This window comes from Pungitius pungitius, chromosome 7, assembly GCF_949316345.1.
Source record: "Pungitius pungitius chromosome 7, fPunPun2.1, whole genome shotgun sequence".
NCBI lineage: Eukaryota > Metazoa > Chordata > Actinopteri > Perciformes > Gasterosteidae > Pungitius > Pungitius pungitius.
The window spans coordinates 19,780,170-19,806,269 of NC_084906.1; the positions used below are offsets into that span (position 1 = coordinate 19,780,170).

Sequence of the window (26,100 nt, forward strand, 5' to 3'; positions counted from 1 at the left end):
TCACTCAGCTGATGCACTTGGTCACAATGCTCATCAGGCTGATCCACAGCAGCCACTCAGTCTGTTATCACACTGATGATCAATCAATCAATCAATCAATGCACTGTGAAGCAAACGACTTCAGGATCATTTCCAAACAGCTTGATCAAGAAAGATCTTTTTTAATAAAACCTATTTTAAGTAATACAGAAACCACAAATGAGTTCATCAAACTGAAAGCGTTTTGTCTTCCTGTAAAGTGACCAGAAAAGGAGAAAGAGAAAAAGTCTCAGGTCCGTCCTGCAGAGAGCGCTGTGCCCCACGGACTGATCAGCACACTCAGAAAGAGAGGGGGAGGGGGAGGGAGAGGGGGAGGACAGAAGACATAAAGGCAGAGCGAGGGAGGGAGACGCACAGACATAAAGGCATAGAGGCGCTCGCACACACATCTGTGGAGGATTATCAGACCCACGGATCGGCTGGTGGACGCGTGGAACTGATTTGGTGAAACGCTGCTTTGTTCCTCATCCATTCCTTTATTTATTGATTCATTGGCCGTTTGCATCTTCTGAGGACTGAGATGGCTCTGCTGACTGTCTGCTCGGCCCCTCTTCTCGCAGGTAAAAATGTTTGGATTATTACTTTGTTATATTCTCATTCCGCATGTGTGTTGCGTTTGATTTTTTTTCACCTTTTATGTTCTGTTGAAAGATTTTTTTCTAGACATTTTATTCTGAAGGCTGATTGTTAAATTCTTGATTCATGTTTTTTGTGTTTAAAACCGCATAATAACTATTGAATGGAAAGACAAACATGACAAAAGGAGAATGAAGTTCATTTAAACGTCTCTTCGGGTCAGTAAACATGGGGTCACTCTGTGAGTGGCCATGACCCAGAGGTAGAGGAACTTTATTTTATTTGATCATGATTTTTCAAGATAAAACATCACTTTTTGTTTAATTTCGTGCTGAAAGTTATTATTTAACATAGAACAGGCTTCCTGTGAGGCAGCAGAGGAAACTGCACCATTCAGCACCAAAGGGGGAATCCGGGATCAATACCACAAATGTGAGAAGGTCAGGTAATCGCTAACAAACAGGTAATAAATGGCTAACAAATAGATAGATGGGTAACAAACGGTATCATACAGGTAATAGATGGGTAACAAACAAGTAGCAGACAGGTAATAGATTGGTAACAAACAAGTAGCAGACAGGTATTGGGGGCCTAAGAACTGCAGCGTTCTGGTGGTGATGTGGCAGAACAAAGGGGAGGACAGAGAAGCGGCTGATGAGGTCTAAGGGAGAAGGTGAGGAGGAGCGTCTAAGGACAGCAGGTGAATGCAGGAAGTGTCGGACGCTCTGAATGGCTCCCTCACAGACCCCCGTCTCGAGCAGGTGAGGCGTCCTCCTCTCTGCTCGCAGCAGGTCGATTGAATCAAAGTCACACGAGTCTTGTTGTTGTTGTTGTTTACTTTCCCAGCTGCGCTGCTGATGTCATCGTGGTGTGTTCGGGGTCTGAATGTGGAGGTTTCTCCCAGAAGGCCTCTGTTCAAGCTGGGTGAGCGCCGGCAGCTGGTGTGTCGGGTCTGGGATTGTCCCACGATGCCGAGCGTTTCCTGGTCCGTGCCGGGGGACCGACCTCTGGGGGCCTCAGCCAGCTCCAACAGGACTTGGTCTGTGTTGACCTTCGACCCCATAAAAATGGAAGATGAAGGTTCTCTGCTGTGTAAAGTCATCTGTGGGGAAGACAATAAGCAGATCAGGACGACAGTGCGGGTTTATTGTGAGTTCATACTTTTACTCAAGTGCTGTACCGATCTGAGGTACTTGTACTTTATTTATTCTTTAATCACCATCATGTCCTTATCTGCCATGTGCTGGAGATCTTATAGAATTAACACACAACCTCTTTAATGTAGCAGGAATAATATGCCAGAAACATCAGAATAGAAAAACATTTTTACTGATCGATTGATACTTTTAAATATTTAACTCTGTTTACTTTTACTTCATCTGTGAGATAGATAATGGCGTTTAGTTATGAATTGTTAGCGTAATGTGCCGAGTCACTGTCCTCTTCTCTGGGTGCAGCTTTCCCATCAGCCCCTCTGATCCGAGGCCAGGACCACCTGCGTCTGGGGGCGGAGTCCACCCTCACTTGCCAGGTGTCTGATCTCCACCCAGCTGAGAAGGTGACCCTCAACTGGCTCAGAGGGGACGCCGTCCTGCACAGCACGACGGGGGATTCTGGATCTGGCTCAGTCCGGTCTGAGTACAGATTCACCCCCGTGGAGCTGGACCCGGGAGGAAACATCACCTGCAGCGCCACGATGGACCTGCTGGCCCTGCCAGACGAGGACAGGACCAAAAAGACCACTGTCCCCCTAAACCCGCTCTGTGAGTCCCGCAAAACCCCCGAGTAGAGAAAAGCAAACTTTCCGACTGTGTGTAAGGTCCATTCTGACGTCCTCTCCGCGTCCCCTTCAGACGCCCCGGTCGTCAAGGCGACGCCCCCGTCGGCGTGGGCCATGGCCGGCTCCGCGCTCAACCTCACCTGCGCCGCGGCGGGGAACCCCGAGCCGACGGTCACCTGGAGCTTCAGGCCGGCGGGCGGGCGGTCCGAGGGGAGGGGCCGAGGCCGGCGGCTGGTCCTCGCGGCGGTGACCCTGTCCGACGCCGGACGCTACGCCTGCGAGGCCCGAAACTCGGAGGGGAGCGGGGCGGCGGAGGTGGAGGTCACCGTTCACGGTCAGCGGGGGGGGGGGAAGCGGCTGTTTCGTTTCGCTCGTCGGTGTGCAGCTTCATCACTGACGCGCTCCTCCTCTTCCTCCTCCCGCAGCTGCGCCCACCAACACCTCCCTCTCCGTGAGTCCGGGCACGCAGGTGACGGAGGGTCAGCAGGTGACGTTGACCTGCCGCTCGGACGGAGCTCCGCCCGCCGCGCTGAAGCTGAGGAGAGAGGGGGTGGAGCTTCAGAGGATGGACCCCGGCTCCTCCTCCTCATCGCTCTCGTTCAGGCTCTCCTCCGCCCAGGTAGGAGACTCCGCCCACTATCAGTGTGAAGCCGCCAACGTTTACGGATCCCAACAAACCACCAGCTCCATCACCGTCTCAGGTACCGATTTATTTTCCTCATTTCATTCAGATTTTATTGTGAAGGTAACAGTAACATTTAGATGGTGAAGAGCAAAGTGCTCTGCCGCGCTACGAAAAACGTGCTTCAATGAAGCGTTACGTTGTTAATTTGACTAAAAAAATAATCTAATAATTAAAGCAAATGTTACTACAAACTACTTAATAACTGGATGAATAATGTCGTTCTGTCAGCTCACCCTCTGCAGGTGGAGGTGAGTCCTGCGGTCTCACTAGCGGAGAAGGGTTCCGGTCTGGTCCTCACCTGCAGAGCCTCCAGATGTCCCCACCCGCCCGTCTTCACCTGGCGGACGGACCGGGACCGGATCGTCCTCGGGGGGACGGGGCAGGTTGGACTGTCTGTGCTTCGCTTGGACGACCTGCAGCTGATGGATGAGGGAGGATACACCTGTGAGGCCCAGTGTGACTCCGTCACCAGGACCGCTGCCAGCCAGGTGCACGTCTACGGTGAGTCTCTGTCACACCTGTAGTGGGTTCAGACGTGTTCTCAGACACAACTGGTAGAGTCCTAATACTGAGATTTATTAGTATTAGACAGGTTAGTAATAATAATGGTTTTGTGACACAAAGGGTGTCCAATCAAACATCACAGGCTGAACTTCTATTGATATTTCATCTCCAGATCGACTTGGTAACTAAGTTTTCTATTTGCCAAATGCGTGTAAGCCAATCGGAAGGTGTTTTTTCCCCCCCATGTGACCCGAAGAAGTTTCCTCCCACGGATCTGTTATTAGTCTGAAGAGGACAAACTGTGGCGCTCTGACCGGCAGGAAATGACACAGCAGGAGAGAAGGAGGCCAAATACCCCCCTTGTTCACACACACATAGCTGTACTGACACACAGTGAGGTCCTCCCCCACGCATAGAAGTCAGAGTCCCCCCCCCACCCCCCCTCTGAAAAACACACAGTTCGTCTCCCAGCCTACACAGATTTGGAGCTGTAACTCAAACCTTATCAGAACACTCTCCGAGGACACGATAATGATGCCTGAACAAGCAAACTGTATCAAGAGGGCAAATAATCCAAAATGAAAGCAAGATGATCAGTGAAAAAACATATGTCCAAGATGCCAAAATAAACAGTTGGGGGACATCCAAATGTCGACGAATCACTTTAACATGCTGATGTTTCACAGCGAAGGCGGTTCTTCATCTTTAACCCGAGGGACAAAGGACTTGTTTGTTTAATATCAACTATCAGAGTGTGCCTGAACGCACCGTCACGGAGACAAAGCTTCAAAGAGACGGAGGGGAAGTTGAGTTCTGATGTTTTGTAGATGATCTCTCGTGGTTCTTCTCCCAGCGTTCCCGTCCGGGCCGGTTCTGGAGGACGCTGGTCCCGTCCTTCTGGGTCAGGAGGTGGTGCGCCGCTGCAACGTCAGCAACGTCTTCTGGGCCAATCAGATGAGGATCCTGTGGCTGTCGGGGAACACAACGCTGATGTCAGAGACCTTCGCGTCCTCCGGCTCCCTGCAGAACGTCTCTCTTGCCCTTCGGCTGCCGGTCCGTGAGGACCAGCAGAATCTGACCTGCAGGGCCGAGCTGCTGTTGGAGGACGGAAAGTTGTGGAGGTCCAGGAGGACCAGCGTCCCCCTGCAGGTCCATTGTGAGTGTCTTAGGACGGACTGACGTCTATTGTCGGGTAGGTTCGGGTTCTGATGACGTTTGTGTTCCAGACCCTCCCAGGAGAACCTCCCTCTCAGTGAGTCCGGGTGAGGAGGTGCTGGAGGGTCAGCAGGTGACGTTGACCTGCCGCTCAGACGGAGCTCCGCCCGCCGCGCTCGTGCTGAGGAGAGACGGGGAGGAGCTAAAGAGAACTGACTCCGCCTCCTCCTCGCTTTCCATCAGCTTGTCTTCCGCCCAGTTAGAAGACTCCGCCCACTATCAGTGTGAAGCCTCCAACCAGCACGGATCCCAACTGGTCAGCAGCTCCGTCACCGTCTCAGGTACCGGTTTACCGGAACCACAGGAGGGGTCGAGGAGTCCAGCTCCTCTTCTGCTTCTTGTCTCTAAGTAGTTGTGACAGATGTTATCTGAAGAGTCGACCTTTCACTCCTCACATGATGCTGAGGACGGAAATAACTTCTTACTTCTCTGTTGAGCAATGTGTCAGAAACGTAGAGCCTCCTGCTGTGGATGTGGACCAGACTAAAGTGGGCCGTTTTTTTTCAGTTTGTGGTCGGCTCCGTTTCGCTGAGTCCATGTGACTCAACACCTGAGGAGGCGGAGCTACACAGGCAGGAAGCCGGGTGGTGTTTTCCTTTAATTAACTGACCCATGATCAAAACAAGAAGTGAAGTCACATGGCGTTGTGGCCCTGCTAGAGGTGCTGACGTGTTAAAGGGTCAAAGGTCAACAACTTGAGATCATCAGTTTCACTCTTGAGTGCAAATTCCTATTCAATCAAAAAAAGATGAAAGGAAAGATTTCAGAGGAAGTCGGTGTCTCTGAGTAAAATAAATCTAATACGAGTTATTTAAGTGATGACAATATATTTAGCAAAGAAAGAAACACCTTAGTTGCTCTATGATGATAAAAAACAAACATGTTATGGCTGTTCACTTGTTTACAAAACCCGTCCCGATATCTTTGGTGTGAAATCGATCAATTACTCAATTATTGGCTGAAATTAATCAGTAAGTATTTTGTGAATCAGTTAATTGTTTTGGTTATTATTAGTAAGTTGGTCTTGGTGCTGGATGTGTCCTTTCGCTCCACCTCTGTGAGTCATGTGACCAGCTGGATACTGTAACTCTAATCTTTTTTCTTTCTTTTTTGTGGTCCAGCTCCTCCGAGAAACACCACAGTCCTCGTCCTGCCATCAACGGTGGTCCAGGAGGGACAAAATGTCACCATCTGCTGCCACACCGTCAGCTTCCCGCTGTCCGCCATGGTCCTGAAGAAACTGACCAATGGGATGGAGCTATATTCAACCAATGGAACATTCCTGTTGGTCAACGTCACGGCCCGAGACTCTGGGCAGTACCAGGTCAACGTGACAAACGACCTCGGATACCAGGTCAAAGTCTTCAGCATCAGCGTCAGAGGTTCGTGGGACCAGGATCACTTTCTGTCCCTAGTCTGTCTGAGGCTTTGATTTAATTCTGTCTCTGTCTCCTGCGGTTCACACAGAGAGACGCGCCAGTCTCCATCCGAGTCTCAGTGCTGTCCTCGTCCCCGTCGCCTGCGTAGCCGGCGGGCTGGCTGTAGCCGCTCTGCTCCTCGACTACCTGAGAAGATCCAGGAAGAAAGGTTTCTACCAGCTGCCCCAGTCCGCCCCTATTTCAGCCTGAGGCTAACGCGGGGCTACTCCCTCCCAACGTGGGCCTTTCAAGTCCCAACATGCGGCTACAACCTCCCAACATGTGGCTACCAAGTCCCAACATGCGGCTACTCCCTCCCAACATGGGCCTTTCAAGTCCCAACATGCGGCTACAACCTCCCAACATGTGGCTACCAAGTCCCAACATGCGGCTACTCCCTCCCAACATGGGCCTTTCAAGTCCCAACATGCGGCTACAACCTCCCAACATGTGGCTACCAAGTCCCAACATGTAGCTATCAAGTCTGAACACTTGGCTATCAAGTCCCAACATGCAGCTACAACCTCCTAACGGTGGCCTTCCAAGTCCCAACATGCGGCTATCGAGTCCCAACATGTGGCTACCAAGTCCCAACATGCGGCTATCGAGTCCCAACATGTGGCTAACATCTTTCAGCATGTGACTAACAATTTTGCAAGATTTCAACCGTGACTCTTCTACCCAAAACATCGCCCCTTCTTGTATCCCATTCCCAAGTCTCCATACGTGGCCTTTTGACTCTACATGTTGCTACCTATTCTGAACATGTGACTACAAGCTGTTTTAGGATGTGATTGTAATACCCGAACGTGTGTGGTTACCGATACACTTTGTGGCTACAATATCCAAAATGTGGCTAGTTATTCAACACATGGCTGCATCATTCCGGGACTTCCTTTTGCACAAAACTACAATGTGCCAAATTCTTTTTGTAACTATCGGATGCTTGGCCAGCCCTCCTCAAGATGTGGCCTCACTGCTCACCGCTTCATGACGTAGCTAACAGCTAACTCAGCAGAGGTGCACATGTACCTTCTTTACTCAATGCCAGGACATTGAACATCAGTTGTCATTAGTTTTTGTGGATCAGAGACTTAATCAGCTGTGGGCCTTGTGTGCGTCCCTTTAACTCTTGTGAAACGTTCCGATGTGACTGCGCCGTGTGTTTTTTAAAGCAACCAGAAGATGAGAGTCGCAGCTGGTTCGGTACTCTGTTCCTCCACCATCAATGTTTCCCTTTGTTCTTCACACTGTGCTTTTATTAAAGATATTTATTTCTTGTCCCGTCTTGTTGGAATGGGATTTGACTTCCTGGGGATTTCCACTGATTCAGCAGCCAAAAGTTTCTCTTTCACTTCAGTCTCATTAGGTGTTAACTGGAAGTCTTCGGGACTTCTCTGCTGGTAACCATGGTGACAGCTAGACTAAAGACGGGCTCCGTTTGAGGGTTTTTCCTGTTTCAGGTTCACAGGTTGATCCACATTTGAAAGCAAGCTCAAAGGAAGTGGTTATTGATCCTCTTCCTCGTGGTGGAATCAGTGGCCCAGAAGCCCCTTGTCTACTTCACCTTTAGTAAGAAGAAGAAATGTTTCCTGCTCATTCATTTATAGTCAGGTTGATCACGCAGCAGTCCTCCTCCTCCATGATCATTACTGGTCTCTCATCAGCAGGTGATCTCCAAAGTGATGCTAGCTAACTAACGGTAAAGGTAACAAAGTCCTTATCTTTTATTATTGATCAATTATTTCCTCACAAAGACACAAACTCCCTGAAAGATTCTTATTTGTAAACAAAGCGGACCACTGTGGTCCTGGGAGTGGGATCGGTCTAATTCCTGGCCCTGTTTAAACAAGCAGAACGAATAAATTGAATGGTCTTTTGTCTTTTTTGGTAACACAAAGCCCATTGGCTCCTCAGCTCGTCGTCATGGAGACAGCAGGGCTTCCGGTGTGAGGTGCGACCAGCAGCGCCGCTCCTCTCAGTTTCCCCGTTTCACTCATTTCGTTTTTGTCACCTCAGAAACTCAAGATCCATTGATTAGTTTTCGGGAGCTTTCAGCCACATTTCATGGTCTCCATCGTAACAAAACTGCTACTTTCCGTTAAACAAGCTGAGCAATGGAGTGTGAATTCATTCAAAACGTGTTTAGTTCAGAGAGAGGCGTCCAATGCTCCTCTCTAGTCTCCAGAGCACAGGTCATAACACACACACACACACACACACACACACACACACACTGATGAGGCCAAACGCCACTAAATCATACTGAAGGAAGCTACAGTGTCCCTTTTGAAGCCCTTGAAGATCTGTGTGTTGATACAACTTCACTCAACTGTCCCTGAGATTCACCCTAACAAAACCCTGTGGTGTTGGAATTTAAATGATTTAACTACCTTCTAACACTCATCTAGATAAACCAGAGACCTCCTTTTTCCTCCTCGTGTGGTGTTTATTTTTGAGGAGCAGGCGGAGGGTACTTGAGGTCTTTTATTTATTGTATTTATTTTGACTTCCAAGTCAAACGGCAGCAGGTCAAAGGTCAGATCGTAGCACAATTGCTGGCACAGTCTCCATGGAACAAAATTCCTGCAGATTCAGCCTTAAATGTTGATAAATCGGTTTCTGATGCGTCCGCGTCCCGCTGGGCCTCCGCGACTTCTGACCCCCCCGCCGTGAAAAAGAGGACAGAGCTTTATGCTGCGTCTTCTCATTTTAATCTGATGGTATTTCCTGTCGCTTTGTTTCCCTCAGTCAGCAGCTTGTGTTGGACTTTAGGAGCCCAGTACATCTTCTTCACCTGAGTCATTGTTCAAACAATGACAGTGCTATTTAATCTTGTTGGTCATTGTCCCCCTGATCTTTGTCATGGTCTTGTTCCTGGTGAGCGTAGAGTGACAGGACCGCATCCCACTGGTCATGGACCTTGTATTAGTCTTTGTTTTAACCCTGTTTCTTGTCGTTCTGTTCCCTGTTCTAGTCCTGGTCTTGGTCCAGGCCTTAGTTGAAAGAGGACCATCATGCAGGACAGCGTTGTCCAATAAAATAGATCTTCAGACACAGACTCTCTGAGAGCGGTGACGCCCCCTGCTGCTTACAACACCGCTACAACTCACCACGACTCATTTTTACACTTATTTTGAAACACAACGAGCAAATTATATCGATCAGGCTCAAGTTTAAATCAGACACGAGGTGTTAAATAATGCAGTTGATCAAATATATGACTTCTGTTTACATAAAAAGGTTTAAATAATAACACAATACTACGTTTGATAGACAATACTGGTTCTTCTGGCAATATCCTACTAACAATACTTTCGATTTTCGATTATTATAAACAAAGGTTATTAGAAAAGTGTGGGAAAACCCTTATGTATTCTGGATGTTAAAAAAGTAATATTTTTGATGGTATAATAATTGGGTAAGAGTGGTATCAATACTGTGATTATTCATAGTAATAGTAAGTAGAAATGTTGGTTGTAGTGGTAATAGTTGTATTTTTAGTAGCAGTATTTATATAAGTGATGATGATGATGATTATTGTTAGTGGAAATATAAGTTGTATTAGTAGTGGTAATGGAATTATTCATAGTCTTTGTGGTATTGGTGTTTATGAGTCAGTGCTGCTCTTTTACCATAGTTCTAAGGTAACAGAAGCGCCTTGCGAAACCTTTATTGTGAAACCCGAGCAGAGCGGAAATCGTCCGTTAGCATCCCGTAGCTAGGTCTACAGTGAGTGTGTGTGTCTGTGTGAGTGTGTATGTGTGTGTCCCGGTGACAAAATGTTACCTTTATCCGTCAAAGACGACGAGTACAAACCCGCCAAGTTCAACCTGCTGCTGAAGCTCTCGGGATGGTTCAGGTAAGCTCGATGGCTGCCAGCTCAGCTAACGCTAGCTAACGGAGCTACCATTAACCAGCGGACTAGCGGTGAGCAGCTAGCTGGATGCTAACCGGCTAGCCTGAACCGACCTGTAGCCTTAATGAGTCTTCATGAATATTATCAAGTGTTATTCACCTTTGGCAGTTTTTAATTGTGTGTGGACACGACCTTCGGCGGCGCGTGTGGCGGCTCAGGGGTGGTGTTTGTCCCGGGTGGGTCCCGGGTGTCTGGGTGAAGGAGCTGGTTTGTGATCGTTTCGTGTTTACAGGTCGATCCTCTCGGACAAAACGTCCCGGAATCTGTTCTTCTTCCTCTGCCTCAACCTGTCCTTCGCCTTCGTGGAGCTTTCCTACGGCATCTGGAGCAACAGGTGAGCTAACACTGCTAGCATCGGTGTGTTTGTTCTGCTCAGGATGTGCCACGTATGTCTTAGTGATTCTCTGTGTGTGTGTGTGTGTGTGTGTGTGAGGGTGGGTGTGTGTGTGTGCATCAAATCACACTTCCGGCGGTCAAGGAGGCCGTGTCTGTTAATTAATAACCGACCAGGAGCACTTGTGTGTTTCGATTAGCTTCAGTTCAGCTTTCATCTGTAATACACGACTTCCTGCATGTTTCATTCTCTACAGCTGTCCCATCTTTGATTATGTACAGTTGCCATGGAGACAGGCGAAGCTGAGCCACTTTACGAGTAGTTGACCCAATCAGAGCCCCTACAGGTCAAATGTAAAGTATACACATACGTATACATTGATTAGGTGATCCAATCTGTCCTGCATCACAATTCCTTTAATATTCTCAGTGATAATGAAATGATGCTTTAGAGCTGACGTAATTGTTCTCATGTGTTTTGATCTTGGTGCTGTCACCGCGAGGCAGCTTCAATCACAAGCCTTGTATATTATTTAAACAGAGGAGACGATGAAGCTGGTTGAAACAACACAAGGCTCATTGTAGGATCTCTCTCGTACGGGGATAGAAAGGACAGAAAGACCTTGTTACGGCAGCTGAAGCAGCGCCGCCATGACCTCGCACAGCGTGTGGTGTCACAAGTATTTGATGTGTGTTTCTTCTTCAGTTTAGGTTTGATCTCGGACTCCTTCCACATGTTCTTTGACTGCACCGCTCTGCTGGCAGGTCTGGCAGCCTCCGTCATCTCCAGGTGGAGATCCAACGACAGCTTCTCCTACGGGTGAGATCATGGCTCTGTGCTCTGTTAGTGATGATCACTCTTTGCTCGGTTAGTCAGGTCTGACCAGCCTGTGTCTGTTTCAGTTACGTCAGAGCGGAAGTTCTGGCTGGCTTTGTGAACGGACTCTTCCTCATCTTTACAGCCTTCTTCATTTTCTCTGAAGGAGTCGAGGTACACACACACACACACACACACACACACACACACACACACATGGCTTCTGTCTCCCCATAATAACCTGTCTGGTTGTACCTGTACCCATCAGAGAGCTCTGGAACCCCCCGACGTTCACCACGACCGGCTGCTTCCTGTCTCGGTCGCCGGTTTACTCGTCAACCTGGTCGGGATCTTTGTTTTCCAGCACGGCGGCCACGGACATTCACACGGAGAAGAGGGTAACGCTTGTCATCCAAGAAACCTCACTGCAGTCACCTAGAACCTCTCAAGTACAAGCTGCACTTCAGCAGAGCCTCATTCTGCTCTTCAGGAGCTCTGTCCGTAGAACGCTTTCAGTAGAACCTCCTCAATGAGATCACTGCTCTAAAGTGGAACCTCTGCGCTCTTCTCATCTTTCTAACCCGTCTGTCTCTCAGGTCACGGTCACAGCCACTCTCTGTTCAACGGCAGTGTGAATCACGGACACAGTCACGGAGGACACGGGCCCGAGAGCAAACACGGGGGACACGGACACAGTCATGACGGACACGAGGGACACGGACACAGTCATGACGGACACGAGGGACACGGACACAGTCATGACGGACACGAGGGACACGGTCACGATGAGCCACATTCTCACGGTGCGAGTCGTCCCCGATAGAAGAGACACGACGGACTTGTGTCCCATTCAGTTTTTTTTTTTTTTTTGTCTTCATCAGATCGTTGATATTTACGCGTTCCTTCTCTGCTGTGTTTGTTGTTGCAGACGAGCTGCGCACGCCGGGAAAAGGAGCCAGTAAACAGATCCTGCAGGGTACGCGCTGATCACATGACAGGAAGGACCTAAGGCATTACCAATCCATAAGATCCTTGACTTTTATTCTCGAACAGCATAACAAGAGTCAGTCAGACAAATTGGTCCCTGATGAGGACTAAAAGTAGCTTTGGAAAATGACAAATATAGAAAAATTATATTTAGAATATAAAGTGAAATAATGTACTGAAGCTTAATAGAACATGAGCAGCTGTTACTGAGCATTGACCACCGGGGGGCGCTACCAATCTGACCAGCAGCATCTAAAACCATGGATTCCAATATTTGGCGTTTTTTGGAATAAAGAACTCACGCAATTAATTGAAAAAACAAAAAGTTGACAGTTTGAAAAACAAGAAAATACATTTAATTAAACTCTATTTGTATAAATACAAATGCAGTCTGTACAACATCGTCTGACCCTCAGGACCTGGAAAAAGTAAGAAACCTCTGAGAGTAACACAGGATGAACCAGAATGACAAATGTCATGTCACGTGAAATACAGAACAACCGTGTGCAACTACTGTGACTCTACGGTTCCCGTCCCGTGTGTGTGTTGTTGCAGGCGTCCTGCTACACATCATCGCTGACACTCTGGGAAGCGTCGGCGTGATCATCTCTGCTCTACTGATGCAGAAATACGACCTGATGATCGCCGACCCCATCTGCTCGATGCTGATCTCCCTCCTCATCGGAGTCAGGTGACCATCACACTCCTGGAACCAGACATGACTCGGCATTCTCACACTTCCTGTTCCCTCGTCTCAAAGTCGGTGTGTTTTTCTCAATTTTGTTTCTGGTCGGACGTCTAAAATAGTTTGTCTAGTTCTCAGATTATAAAATAGGTCAGTGAACGCCCCTCTTGTGGAAAAAGACATAGGTTTAGAAGCTCCTCCTCGGACTTCATAAAGTACTTCTTGCAGTCTTAAGAGGCCACGGTTCTTTGGATGGATTGTCTCTCCGGTTTCAGCTTCCACAGTAACTCCGACCTCTCTGGAAGGAAACACAGGGCCTGACGGGTATTGGTTTCCACTAATGTAAAGAATGTAGGATTAGAAGTTAATGGGCTCTAACGTTCCAAACCACCGGTATGCAGCTGGAAAGTAGTTCTGCAGTCCGGCCGTCCTCTGGATGTAAATGCAGCGTTGCGATTTCCCAGAAGGCAGCCCCCCCCTCTCCCCTCCCCTCCCCTCGCTGTCGAACGGAGATGATGTGCGCTGACGTGGTTTGATGGGCTGGAAGTGATCACAGCTGCAGATTTGAAAAGTTTGTGGTCGGCTGAGAGGCCTTCACAGACCGCAGGGCGTCACGCCACTGCAGCTGGAAAAAAAAAAAGCATCTGAGCCGCAGAGAAAAGTTCCGACCAAAACCCCTGTAAAAGAATCTGCAGATTGTACAAGTTAAAGTCACTCGGTGCTGTAGTACCTCATCTCCCTTTAGTTACTGTAGTAGTACTAGTAAGAATTGCAAGTATTAATAGAAGTGCTTTTGTGGTATCGGTGGTACCTTTTTAGTTCTAAATGTATAGTTTTCACACTTGCTCAGTCTTTGACCTCTGACCCCTCAGCGTGGTGCCGTTACTCAGAGAGTCCATCGGGATCCTGATGCAGCGAACGCCTCCTTCACTGGACCAAGCCCTGCCCGAGTGTTACCAAAGGGTGAGTACAGGCCCCGTCCACGCCACGCCACGAGCAACACCTGACGCTTGGCTCTGTACATTGCTGCTACGTTGACGTGAATGCAGTTTGTGGCGTTGTTATACTTTCTGTCGACGTGGATGAGAGCACAGAGTAGTGATGTCATTGACCTCAAAGTCGAACCTGGTTTGTCTCATCTGTCGCTCGATCAATGCCAATCTGTGAAGACCCGCCCCCCTCTGCCTCTGATTGGATGGTCCCGCTTAGTGTCAGCACGTTGCCATGATGATATTCATAACTTAACGGGAACCGTAATGTTTACAATGACTCACTGGTGAAATCTGGGAATCGACATGATGATGAGGGGTGAGTCTAATTCCTGGTTCATCGTTTTGTGTTCAGGTGCAGCAGCTGCAGGGCGTGTACAACCTGCAGGATCCTCACTTTTGGACATTGTGCACAGACGTTTACATCGGAACAATAAAGCTGCTGGTTGCCCCCGACGCCGACCGCCGCTGGATCCTCAGCCAGACCCACAATGTCTTCACACAGGTACCTGAACACACCACACCTCCACCTACTTGTTTATTTCCCAGGTGTTTTGGTTTTTTTGGTCCAGGTATAGTCTGAAGAGGCGTGTACTGCCGTTGTAGTACTTGTATTGGTAACAGTATTACTTTGTCTCCTCAGGCTGGAGTTCGACAGCTCTACGTTCAGATCGACACGGCAGCCATGTAGAAGCTCCTCCTCCTCCTCAATACAGCTGGGACCAATCAGGTTCAGTCTGCTGCAGGTAACCTCTGACCCTCAGAGTCACTGCTGGACACACGGAGACCAGCAGGTGGGCACGATGAGAACTGGACACCCTTTCCCTCCCCCTTTTTTGAAAACAACCCCCCCCCCCCCCCCCCCCCCCGCTGCTGCACTTTGTAGTCTGGAGCAGAGCATTCTGGGTAAGTGCCTTCATCGTGTCTCAGACAGCCCCCGCCCCCCCGCGCCCATCTCTGCTGGGACCAGACTGGTAACCTGTTTTTTAGCGTGCCAAACAATGTGACCAAACCATGTGACCTGTACGCAGGGTCTTTTTTTTCAACTGTAATAAATAATTGTTTCTCTGATCCAATATCTCCATCTTTATTGATGACAAACCCCTTTCACTGGTTATCAATGTTTCCACGTTATTCTGGTGGCGTTATGAGCAGTAGGTGGAGCCGTCCATCATGCGCAGGTCCTTCAGAGCGTCCGGCTCTGCGTTCACTCGCAGCATGTCCACCTCCAGCGGGTGGAGCTGCCCGGTGACGACCAGCGAATGAAGCGGGCCGCCTAGGTCACATGACACCAGCTGACTTAACGTCGCCGCGCGCATTGCCTGGTCGTCGGCGCCGAGCCGGGCCACGCCCACACACACGGTGTCCTCCGTCATACCTGCAGGGGACGCAGCGTTTGTCCCGTTAGCATGCTAACAATTAGCAATGTTTGATGATGTTTAGCTTCCTGCGCTAACAAGATGGAGACTGAGATAACAAATTGCGGGAGTTGGTAGATACTCAAATTAACGTGTAGAACTAAAATAAAATTCATAATATGTCCCCTTTTAAATGGAGAATCAGAGCACGTAGCGATCAGAGGGAACTATATTTTGTTAACTTTAGAGGTACTCTTTCTACAGTGGCTCCTTATTTGAATCAACATTGAGTATGACGGACCAATCAGAAAACAGCTGTCACTCACCCAGCTCCTCCCCCTCCTCCCTCCTCCTCTGGATGATCTGGATCAGCTGATCTGCAGCCTGATTGACAGTCATGAAGCGAGGAGGCTCATAGATCTTCTTCCCTCTGAAATCAACGAACAGACAGGGTTCATCATTTTTAGCAATCCATCAGGTTTGGGATGAATGTTGTTAATATATCTAAGGAAAAATATACATCATTTAAATATTCTCACATGCTCAGAAAACTTCAGGGTGATGACATCATCGACCTGAAAGCCTTAAACCAGCAATAAATCCAGAACTGGTTCTGGTTCTTACCTCATCATGTTCTCGATGCTCTGCTCTTTGACTTTAATATCTGTAAAAATATATATAAAGCTTTGTTTTAGTAGAATTTTATACATTTTTCTAGTGTTTGTTTTCTAAAGTCATTTTTGGGGATGTTCTTTTAAAACTTTAAATGAATCCAGTTCTGTATTTGAATTGGAGGAAACCATGTTTGCAGTAAAATATAAAACTGAACAGAATAAAACACAATTTAGAGATTTATTGTAGGCACAGAGGCTCAAAATCAGAGTCCCTTTTAACAATGACTTTCACCTCTGAAAGTGGAAATTGGATGAAGGTCTTTGTGTATTTAAGGTCTTTTATTTCCACTAACAAATATTAAGGACCAGCTGAGGCACAAAGCCCATTACACAAACAGTCCCTAGCAGGTTGGCCAGCTCCCACAGGACGGAGGGGGGGGGGGGGGGGGTGTCAGGTGATTGATGGTCATGGCCTCTAAACAGATCCCTGGTGGCACTGAAGGCAAAACCTGCTCAACCCTGAACGCACCGTCCAGCTGCTCAGTGAGCTCCAGACGCCGAATCTCACCAGTCCACCTTAACATGAACAGTCACTGTGAAAGTCCACCTTAAAATAGTCCAACATCGAGCAATAAGAGAATCTTTGGGTCTTTAAATCTCCGGTGGTCCCTGAACGTGCCACAATCTCCCCGTGGTCCCTGAACGTGCCACAATTGCAGTTATCAGGTCGATACAGTGACATCTGATTTTGATTGAAATGTTTCCTTTTCATATTTGTCTTCAGTGTGTGTGTGTTTGTGTGCGTTTGTCTCACCCAGCAGACAGAGTGTGTGAAGTCCAGCTGTTCTGTTCTTACAGATTTTGTCATAGAAGCTCTCTGGTCTCCACGTGTCCGTCCAAAACACCAACGACACAGTCTCCCCAAAGTTGTACAGCTGACACACACACACACACACACACAATTTGTAAAATATGAATGAAAGTCAGACGTAAATGTTGTGTTTTCACAATAAAAGCATCCTAGAACCACGTGGATTTAACTTTAGCCTAACGCTTATTCAGACATTATGATGGAAATGGAGGAAGAATCAGAAGGTTCCTGGTGGAACGTCAGCGGAACCAATCACAGTTCAAACATTTTCTGTGTGTCAGTGTTAAAGTCATCAAGAAAATGGATTGCAGTCTATAAGACCCGCCCCTTCGCAGGGATTGTAGGCCCGTTTTACCCTGCAACGTACAATGGACATTTTATTATTTGCAGTATGTTCCTGCATCATTTATTAGAACAAACTCATTTAAATCTTTGTTAAATAAACGTCTTCATTCTGGACTTTAGCTTGCTTCAATAATTTGTGGTGGTTTTCAGAGCCGGACCATAACACAATATTTCATTCTACACGATTTAGTCATGTGACACAAAGGGTTTCTCAAGCTTTTACCCAAAATAAACATCTGGAGTCCAAATAAAGCCATTTAAATCTGTTATAATGGGTATTAATTTAATACATATATTATTATCTTTTGTAAAGTAGAACATTAAATGGTGTCATGTGGGTCGGGGGCGGGGCTCACTCACAGCAGGGGCTGATGGGATTAAGTCCCAGTGGTGGGAGCAGGAAGCTCATTTGCATACCCTCCCCCTCATTAGCATAATAACGACGTCCCAATGCTAATCAGTGACCACGGACACCTGGGTCCTGCGCTCTGATTGGCCGCTCTGACAGATCGGTTATTTACGATCACTTTAATAAGCTCCATCAGCAGATGTGGAGACGTACTGAGGGGCTTTCTGACCCGAGTCCTGACTCACAGGCCTCCATGTTCCGTATCATTAAGTCACTTTGATTGTTCCTCACACCCACCAAACAGATCCACGATACCGCTACAGGTCATGTGACCACATGGTTAAATGGTAGCATGTCTTGAACCAATCAGCATCCAGGAGAAACACACTGACGATCACAGGCTTATTAGGATAACAATAACATTTATTTGTTTCATAATGTTTCCGTCCTGCAGCCTTCAGACTGAGAGAAAACGACCAAGAGGAATGAAGCCGAATGTGGCAAAGTAAAACCGGACTGATTTCTTCTGGAACTAAAGAATTTTCTGTGAAGAATAATCACGAGTGGATTGTTTTTTTCAACCATCAGTTCATTTCGGGGGGGGCAAACAGCCCAATTTATTGATTACCTGCAGACCGCAGCAGCCCACTGCGTTCATGATGGAGGCGTTGTGGATGACTCTGTACGGTATCCCAGCATTCACTGCTCTCAGCACCAGGTCGCTGTGGGTGGTGGCTCTGCGGGACGATGGGAGCGTAAATACAACGACTACATCCTGTTTAATTACAAATACTACACGAGTCCGAATAAAGGAGGAGGGTGGTGGAGAGATCGAGGAGACATCGGGGTACTTGTTGGGAGACATATTCACTGATGAATGTGTAGGGGTGACGGAGTGACTCCATCACAAAGTGACTGGATAGTGGGGTAATGTACGCAAGATGAGGTCAGAGAAGGTTAATGCAGAGTGGGATCTTTGAGAAAAAGGGAATTTTTAGTCTTCAGCTGAACATAAAAACAACCATCTTCTCTTTTATCCAAACTGTAAAAACAACATTCTCATGAACAAATGTCAACAGTGTTTCAATCCAAGCGCTGCAGGCGCGCTGCACTCTGTTATTAACTCTGAGGGAAATCTGGTGGTTTTGGGGAGAATTGCGCAGAAAAGAAGGCCGAGGCGCTCGGAGAGAAGCTCTGTGGTCACATCAAGCGCTCGGTGTGTGCTGACACAGCGGACCTCAGGCCTGTGGGATCAATACGAGCTGCTGATACGTGGACAACGTGACTCACCCAAAAGGGTCGCCCACCACCAGGAACGCCACATCGGTGACATCAGCATCCTTCAGGATCTCATCGGCCTGCTGTTCCACCAGGTCTCTGTCGGCCAGGATCAGCTCCTTCCCATAGTACTCCTCCTGAGGGCAACGGGTCACAGCGAGCCAGATGCTTAAAGAGCTAGCATGCTGCTAAAGTAACTAACATCTGTAAAAGAGCTAGCATGCTACTAAAGTAACCAACATACTGCTAAAGTAACTAACACATCTGTTAAAGAGCTAGCATGCTACTAAAGTAACCAACATACTGCTAAACTAACACATCTGTTAAAGAGCTAGCATGCTGCTAAAGTAACTAGAACATCTGTTTAAAGTAACCAACAGGTTTATGAAGTAACTAACGAACCAGTTAAAGAGCTAGCATGCTACTAAAGTAACTAACAAACCAGTTAATGAGCTAGCATGCTACTAAAGTAACTAACAAACCAGTTAATGAGCTAGCATGCTACTAAAGTAACTAACACACCTGTTAAAGAGCTAGCATGCTACTAAACTAACTAACAAACCAGTTAAAGAGCTAGCATGCTACTAAAGTAACTAACAAACCAGTTAATGAGCTAGCATGCTACTAAAGTAACTAACACACCTGTTAAAGACCTAGCATGCTACTAAACTAACACACCGGTAAAGAGCTAGCATGCTACAAAAGTAACTAACACACCTGTTAAAGAGCTAGCATGCTACTAAAGTAACTAACACACCTGTTAAAGAGCTAGCATGCTACTAAAGTAACTAACAGGCTACTAAAGTAACGTTAACGAACATGTTGCTAAAGCAACTTTTAAAACTCAAACTCAACTAAAACCACCAACAGTACAATCTGTTTTTGACACAAAACACAAAAAGGTCAAAAAAGCATCTTCTTCCCTTGTTTTGGTTGACAGTCAGCGAGACAGACAGTCAGAGAGAGACAGACACAGACGGTCAGACAGACCGAAAGAGAGACAGTCAGTCAGTCAGTGTGAGGGAGAGAGAGCAGCTGCTTTAGACTCGTGTCCCACAGGAGCAGCTGTCCTCTTAACGCTCGTTTCTGTTCGACATTTCTTTAACGTCTGTGGTCCTCCCCTAAAACGTGTCCGGACCCACCAGAGCCTCCTTCCCCACGGTGAGGACGGAGGTGTAGGCCTCCAGGTAGACCCTGGAGCAGCTCTTCACCACCTGCAGCCCCTTCACCGTGATGTCCGTCGCGTCTCCCAGCCCGAGGCCGACCAGATACAGCATCCCGCCGGCCGCGCTCCGTGCGCCGAGTCGGTGCCGCCGCGCTGCTCGACCAAAACACCGGCGAAACCTCACAAACGCGTCATCCGACCGGTTAATCGCGCTGTTAAATACGGGGGGGGGGGTGTTTTCGGCTTTCACGTGTAGTCTCAGTGGACGGGCTGGAATACGGCATGCCGTAAACTGTTTACGTTTACGACAGCTGCAGCCGCGTCCCCGTGGGGACAGATGTTACCACATAGAAAGCTGAGCGCTACCAGACCTCCGCCGACTGATTAAATATAACTCACACATATGCTTTCTGGTACGTTTTGATGTTATCTGTAATTCGGCTTACAGGATATTATTCTGCGTTCAGGGCGGACACTTAATATGTGAGACCCAGTAGATTTGAACTAAGCCGAACTGCAGAGACTCTTTATGTGTGTAATAAATTACATAGACACAACTTTACCAGTGCTAAACTAATTAAAAGTTTTAAAAAAATATATTCTATTTATGTAAAATTAGTAATTAGCAAATGTATGAAAAGGAGACAGGTCGAGATTCCCTAAAATAAGAATCAGACCGATGATCTCTGATGATCTCTAAGTTTCTTCAGGAATAAGAAGTAAGTTAATGTGAAACTTTGAACTTAGTTTGATGGTTGGTCGAAGGACTTCAATCTTATCCAACCCCGGTTTGATCTGTTACTGCGCTTTTCTTCCTGTTAGAAACAAAAAAAAACCCAGCGAAAAACCCTGAAGATCCAAGCCATTTTGAGATCTGGTCTGAGTTGTCCCTCAGTTTGTGACATGCAGTCGCACACACCGTGCAGGTTAACAAAGCTGCACGACCCCCCCTTAAAACGAGCTCTTTTTCACCTTCGCCTTTGTGTGGGATTGACAGCTGATGGAAAGGGCTCTTTTTGGGGGTTCAGTTCTTGGGTTGGTTGAGCCTGAAGTCTCAGTTTAAGGGTTAATAATCAGTGCTTCGGTGACAGAGTGGACCCCGGGCTGCACCACACAGGCCCATTGGATGGATTACACTCTCTCTCTCTCTCTCTCTCTCTCTCTCTGGTTGTTTCCATGGCGACGGCGGTCGACAGCGCGGCGTGTGAAAGCAGTTGGGTTGTGAATGAGTCGGTGGGAAAGACTTCTTCTCCTCCTCCTTTCTCTCTCTCCCTCTCTCCCTCCTCTCTCTCTCTCTCTTCACAGTCTGTTTCTCCCTCGTTCGCCCCTTGTTGTGGTAAACAAGCCTCTCTGGACCACGTGACCCTCCCCGGTCCCCCTTCACTCCTTCGACTGGGAACCACTAAATGATGGGGTGGCTGGTGGGTTACATAATGGGCTCTCTCCCTTTTGGGGGGGACGTGGCGGAGATGAGGGGGATGGGTGAGGAGGGGGGGGTGGGGGGGCAGAGGGGCAGTGCAGGATTGTGGTCTTTTGTTGCTCTGTTTCGGGGCTTGTTCGGCTCCAGTCATCCAGAGAATCAGCGCTGCGTCTCTCTCTGTTAACTGTTTCTCTCCACCTCCACGTCGTGGTCTGGTTGTGCTTACCAACGATGGAAACGTTTAAATGACGGTTTCAAAGAATCTGGATCAGCCAGAACCGGGATAACTGGTCTGAAGTCTGAAGTGGGACCGGGCCTCCTGGGCGTATGAGGTGTTGGAAGTGCCTCCTCAACCCACAGAGGGAGAGTCGTGTGACACCTGAGTGCAACATGTGATCTATGCCATCATCACCAAGTAGCCGACTCAGTAGACAAACTATGTATGGGACCCATGCCTTTATTTTGAAAAGCCCATGCAGTAAACGTAGACGGGATGTGAGACTTTATGTTTTCTGTAAACAAAGGGTCCGAACAAAAAAATAAATCAAACCCAGACGCTTTATGTGAGTTCAGGTGTGGGAGGTGGTCACGTGACTCGTGAGACAGAAACAGGATTAAACAGACAACCATCAGGATTAGACGTGTGTTGTCTGTCTGAAGGTTTAATCTGACCTCTGATCAGCTGACAGATGATGCGAGTAACAACAGAGACCACCAGTGCTCACAATCTGCCCAGCACATGAAGCATACGGAGTTGTTAAAAGAAGAAGAAGAAGAAGACAAAGAAAAATGAAAAAGCAGCATAAGTATTTGTTGAATTACAGATGTGGTGGGAGGGGAAATACATTCAAACTCACATAGTGATATTAATAGAAAAAACATCACTCCTATTACAAGCTCCAAAATGTAATTTAATATTTAATATATGCTTGCAGTGCGATTTAATAACTTTATTTGCAATTTATCCACTCGTTGTCATGTCATTTTTAAACATATTAGACATATTATGAATACTGTATTGCTTTTCCTTTCTTTATTTTACGCAGGGATCTGACAACCGGTGAATTGTTCACATGTGACAGGATGTTGGTTTTATCTCTCTGGGCGTTGCCATGGAGATAATTATGGCTTATAGTATAGTATATAGTTTAGTCCTAACTGGCTGTGGTGATGATTGAGACCCTGACAGATAAAGATTTAATGTGATGTAATGTTTCATCAGTGCGAGAGGGGGAAGTCCCACATGACAGGATGCGGTTCATCAGTCCATGGATCCTTCTTAAGAGCTTCTCAACCTGGTTAGCAAACATAAGAGAGAAAGGAGACGAAACGAGGGTCACTGCATCGGCAGACTGTCTTTAGTGACGTGAGGATCGGATGAAAAGAAAAGTATCGTAGGGGACAAGATTGGTCATTTTAGGGCACATAATAATACTTATGTATTATTATGCTTATGTTTCAAAAGGTTAAAAAAAAGATGGCTGGTGTTTTTCTTCCAGTGAAGCTGTGGAGTCTGTGGCCACAATGATGATGATGATGAAGAAGATGATAAACAGGTGTTCATAACTCAAACAGCGGATTCTGTGATGGCTTTAATTGGACAATTTTTCCTGGAAACTGAATCCTTGTACAAAAAGTTACACAACACAGAGAGGAGGGAGGCCATGGTGAATCAGAGAGGAGGCGATGGTGGTGATGATGGTGAGGAGGGTTAGGAGGCCCTGGTTTCTTTGTGGCTCCCACAGAAACATCTCCAATTACAGGACAAAAGCGACTCATTCAGGCCAGCAGCTCCAACACTGCAGCTTTGCATTTCTAATGAGCGCTCCGCTGAATGCTAAGAGGCCTCAACACCCCCATTTCCCCCCCCCCCCCCCCCCATCCAACCCTCGGCACCCTTCTCTATACCCGCAGTCGGACATCCATGCTGGGCCTCCTCTCTCGAGTGCTCAAACTGTGCCGGGCAGGAAGTATTCAGAGTTAAAGCACTGATGACACGGTGTAGTAATACTTTGTCTAGAAAGTTCATTTTTACGAGCAAACAATAGCAACCGGGTTCATGTCAGAGAAAGTTGCAGGTTGCAGTTCAAGGTTAAAATAAACCAATACAGTGTCTGCGGTGCTACCATGGCTCCCAGTGCTGAGCTGCTGACTCATACTAGCATCCACTAAAAAAGTACCATTCAGAAGGGTAAACCACTGAGAATGTTGAAATGGGACAAAACTAACTTTTAATATTTTATTAACCTTATAATGCTCATAGTCAGGTATGGCTGAGGTGCCCAGTTAGGATGAGCACAGGTTTGTGGCTGAGGTTTACAAGTAGGGCTGGCTCAGGTTTAGAGTTAGGGCTGTCTCAGGTTTATAGTTGGCGCTGGCTCAGGTATACAGGTAGGGCTGGCTCAGGTTTATAGTTAGGGCTGGCTCAAGTTTATAGTTAGGGCTGGCTCAGGTTTATAGTTAGGGCTGGCTCAGGTTTAGAGTTAGGGCTGGCTCAGGTTTAGAGTTAGGGCTGGCTCAGGTTTATAGTTAGGGCTGGCTCAGGTTTATAGTTAGGGCTGGCTCAGGTTTAGAGTTAGGGCTGGCTCAGGTTTAGAGTTAGGGCTGGCTCAGGTTTACAAGTAGGGCTGGCTCAGGTTTATAGTTAGGGCTGGCTCAGGTTTATAGTTAGGGCTGGCTCAGGTTTAGAGTTAGGGCTGGCTCAGGTTTAGAGTTAGGGCTGGCTCAGGTTTATAGTTAGGGCTGGCTCAGGTTTATAGTTAGGGCTGGCTCAGGTTTAGAGTTAGGGCTGGCTCAGGTTTAGAGTTAGGGCTGGCTCAGGTTTACAAGTAGGGCTGGCTCAGGTTTATAGTTAGGGCTGGCTCAGGTTTATAGTTAGGGCTGGCTCAGGTATACTGACCAGCAGTGATCAAATTTCATGATGAGGTATATATGGACACTTAAGCTTTAGAAACAACACACAGATCAGCGACACAATTCAAACACAAACACAGACACACTTCCTGTTTGTCCAAACTATCATTACAGACTTAATTTGGATGTTTGACCTTAACGAGTTTGACTGGACAAATAGTTTGACACCAACATCATCAGTACTGAGACCCGTAGGACCAGAACTGAGACCAAGAGCATAAGTCCAACATCATCAGTACGAGTAGCTGTAGAATCGGGATTGAGGTAAATTGGACCAGAGCTGAGGCCAGGACCACTTCTGAGACCAACAGAACCCAGATGAAGATGCGGACGAGGACTTAGGCTAGTGCTGAGCCGGGACAAAGACTAAAAAACAGGATCAATGACCTACTGACTATTTACACCAACTGTATTTAACCCCAACTAACAGGCTACACCAGGGTCTAACAGGGTCTAACGGGGTCTAACAGGGTCTAACAGGGTCTGTGTGTCTGTAGGTGACTTAGTTGTTCTACAAGGTTCCTCTGGTTCCCTACAGCCGTCGCCATGGCAACGCTCAGCTATGCAGAGTCTGAATACGGTCAGCAGCTCTGAGGAAAGAGACCTTTGTTCCCACCCCCCCCCCCCACCACCACCACACACACACACACCACACCGTACTGCCCCCCCCCCCCCCGTCCCCAACTCATCTCAGCTCAGTTTTCTGACTCTGAGCGGCAAACTGGTCATTTTACCAAACACCAGTATATTCCTTGCAACATGTTTCCTGATGGAGTTCCTTTATTTGATACTGGCATCTATAAAATAACTTATACTGGAACCAAAGTGGAATGGGTGGGGAATCATACTGTATATGAATTGGCATGGTGTATATATTAAAAATGGATAATTATCAAATAATGCTGGTTGTATCATGGGAATAGAAAAGGGACAAAGTGAGAATATTAGGAAAATACAATATGGTCATACTAGGAATATACAGACAACTATATATACAACGATATACATTAAGTATAATGGTAGAATATTGTGATATTAGGAATGTAAGCACCCATTAATTCACCAAATCAACTGACCATTATTTAGCTTGTAAAAGAAATCAATCAATCCACCAAGCAACCATCCACCCAACCAAGCAATTAACCAATGGAACATCAACCAAAAACAATCAACCAACTACCAAACAAACCAACCAATCACCAACAAACCAAGTAACCAACCAAACTACAACCAATCAACTCAACTCCACCAACAAACATCAACCTCAGTCAATTGATTCTTCCTTTCATGGACGTGCAGCCTGAGTTCATCATCTGAAACGTGCTGAACTCCATCAGTGTTCCTCTGGAAGTCCATCAGGCTCTTCTTCTGCTGTGGTACTTTGTGACCCCACAGACCTCACTGGAGGTCAGATGTCAGTGTGTGTGTTTTGGGGGGCGGGGGGGCAGCTGGCCCTTTCCCACACAGGAAACAAAGAAAGGGAAGTTGTCATGATATTATATTTTATTAGAATGATGGTTATCAATAAATAGCCTATTTATTTTATATCATGTACATAATACATATTCATAATAATAGTAAAGCACATATTCGTTTTTTAATCTTTTTTTATTAGCCTGTTATTTGTTATGAGACGATTTCAATGTATTTTGAAGAAAAAGCTTTTTAATTATTTATCTCAGAAACACAAACTGTAGAAAATAAGATCTATAAAATTAAGAAAATACAGCTGATTATTTAGATTGTTGCCTTACATTATTGATCAGATCATGTAGATGAATGAGCGAAATCACAATGTAGAGAGGAGGAGGAGGAGGATGAAGAGGCTGCCCTCATCCTC

At 47.0% G+C, this 26,100-nt stretch overlaps 3 protein-coding genes across 4 annotated transcripts; 2 read left to right on the forward strand and 1 right to left on the reverse strand.

Annotated features, from left to right (window-relative positions):
* The first annotated feature begins 328 nt into the window (after nucleotides 1-328).
* Nucleotides 329-7,498, forward strand: vcam1b (vascular cell adhesion molecule 1b). The gene is made up of 10 exons (XM_037468652.2): nucleotides 329-599; nucleotides 1,462-1,764; nucleotides 2,073-2,378; nucleotides 2,469-2,729; nucleotides 2,821-3,096; nucleotides 3,309-3,581; nucleotides 4,438-4,740; nucleotides 4,811-5,080; nucleotides 5,921-6,181; nucleotides 6,267-7,498. Exons 1-10 carry the CDS (start codon nucleotides 560-562, stop codon nucleotides 6,425-6,427), a joined length of 2,454 nt encoding a protein of 817 aa, XP_037324549.2. The 5' UTR covers nucleotides 329-559; the 3' UTR covers nucleotides 6,428-7,498.
* A 2,401-nt stretch (nucleotides 7,499-9,899) lies between these two features.
* On the forward strand, nucleotides 9,900-14,790 carry slc30a7 (solute carrier family 30 member 7). Of its 2 annotated transcripts, XM_062563463.1 has the most exons (12): nucleotides 9,900-10,079; nucleotides 10,369-10,470; nucleotides 11,176-11,289; nucleotides 11,373-11,460; nucleotides 11,555-11,684; nucleotides 11,883-12,011; nucleotides 12,066-12,089; nucleotides 12,215-12,262; nucleotides 12,829-12,964; nucleotides 13,831-13,921; nucleotides 14,303-14,452; nucleotides 14,591-14,790. In XM_062563463.1, exons 1-12 carry the CDS (start codon nucleotides 10,000-10,002, stop codon nucleotides 14,636-14,638), a joined length of 1,140 nt encoding a protein of 379 aa, XP_062419447.1. In that variant the 5' UTR covers nucleotides 9,900-9,999; the 3' UTR covers nucleotides 14,639-14,790. The 2 variants fall into 2 exon arrangements, with proteins under 2 accessions (XP_062419447.1, XP_037324555.2); XM_037468658.2 differs by having other exon boundaries at nucleotides 11,883-12,089.
* A 228-nt stretch (nucleotides 14,791-15,018) lies between these two features.
* Nucleotides 15,019-20,210, reverse strand: dph5 (diphthamide biosynthesis 5). Its single transcript, XM_037468661.2, has 7 exons — nucleotides 19,905-20,210; nucleotides 18,775-18,899; nucleotides 18,113-18,221; nucleotides 16,734-16,854; nucleotides 15,930-15,969; nucleotides 15,632-15,735; nucleotides 15,019-15,325 (listed from the first exon to the last, which is right to left on the reverse strand). The coding sequence occupies exons 1-7, from the start codon at nucleotides 20,037-20,039 to the stop codon at nucleotides 15,093-15,095; spliced, it is 867 nt and encodes a 288-aa protein (XP_037324558.2). The 5' UTR covers nucleotides 20,040-20,210; the 3' UTR covers nucleotides 15,019-15,092.
* Nucleotides 20,211-26,100: the final 5,890 nt, after the last annotated feature.

Coding starts and splice junctions, on each gene's coding strand:
- vcam1b (XM_037468652.2), top strand. CDS start 560: ATGGCTCTGCTGACTGTCTGCTCGGCCCCTCTTCTCGCAG. Junction 1,765..2,072: donor GACGACAGTGCGGGTTTATT/GTGAGTTCATAC, acceptor CTCTGGGTGCAG/CTTTCCCATCAGCCCCTCTG. Junction 5,081..5,920: donor CAGCTCCGTCACCGTCTCAG/GTACCGGTTTAC, acceptor TTTGTGGTCCAG/CTCCTCCGAGAAACACCACA.
- slc30a7 (XM_037468658.2), top strand. CDS start 10,000: ATGTTACCTTTATCCGTCAAAGACGACGAGTACAAACCCGCCAAGTTC. Junction 10,080..10,368: donor AAGCTCTCGGGATGGTTCAG/GTAAGCTCGATG, acceptor TCGTGTTTACAG/GTCGATCCTCTCGGACAAAA. Junction 13,922..14,302: donor TGCCCGAGTGTTACCAAAGG/GTGAGTACAGGC, acceptor TTTTGTGTTCAG/GTGCAGCAGCTGCAGGGCGT.
- dph5 (XM_037468661.2), bottom strand. CDS start 20,039: ATGCTGTATCTGGTCGGCCTCGGGCTGGGAGACGCGACGGACATCACG. Junction 18,900..19,904: donor CCGTGGGGAAGGAGGCTCTG/GTGGGTCCGGAC, acceptor CGTTGCCCTCAG/GAGGAGTACTATGGGAAGGA. Junction 15,326..15,631: donor GGAGGAGGGGGAGGAGCTGG/GTGAGTGACAGC, acceptor CGTCCCCTGCAG/GTATGACGGAGGACACCGTG.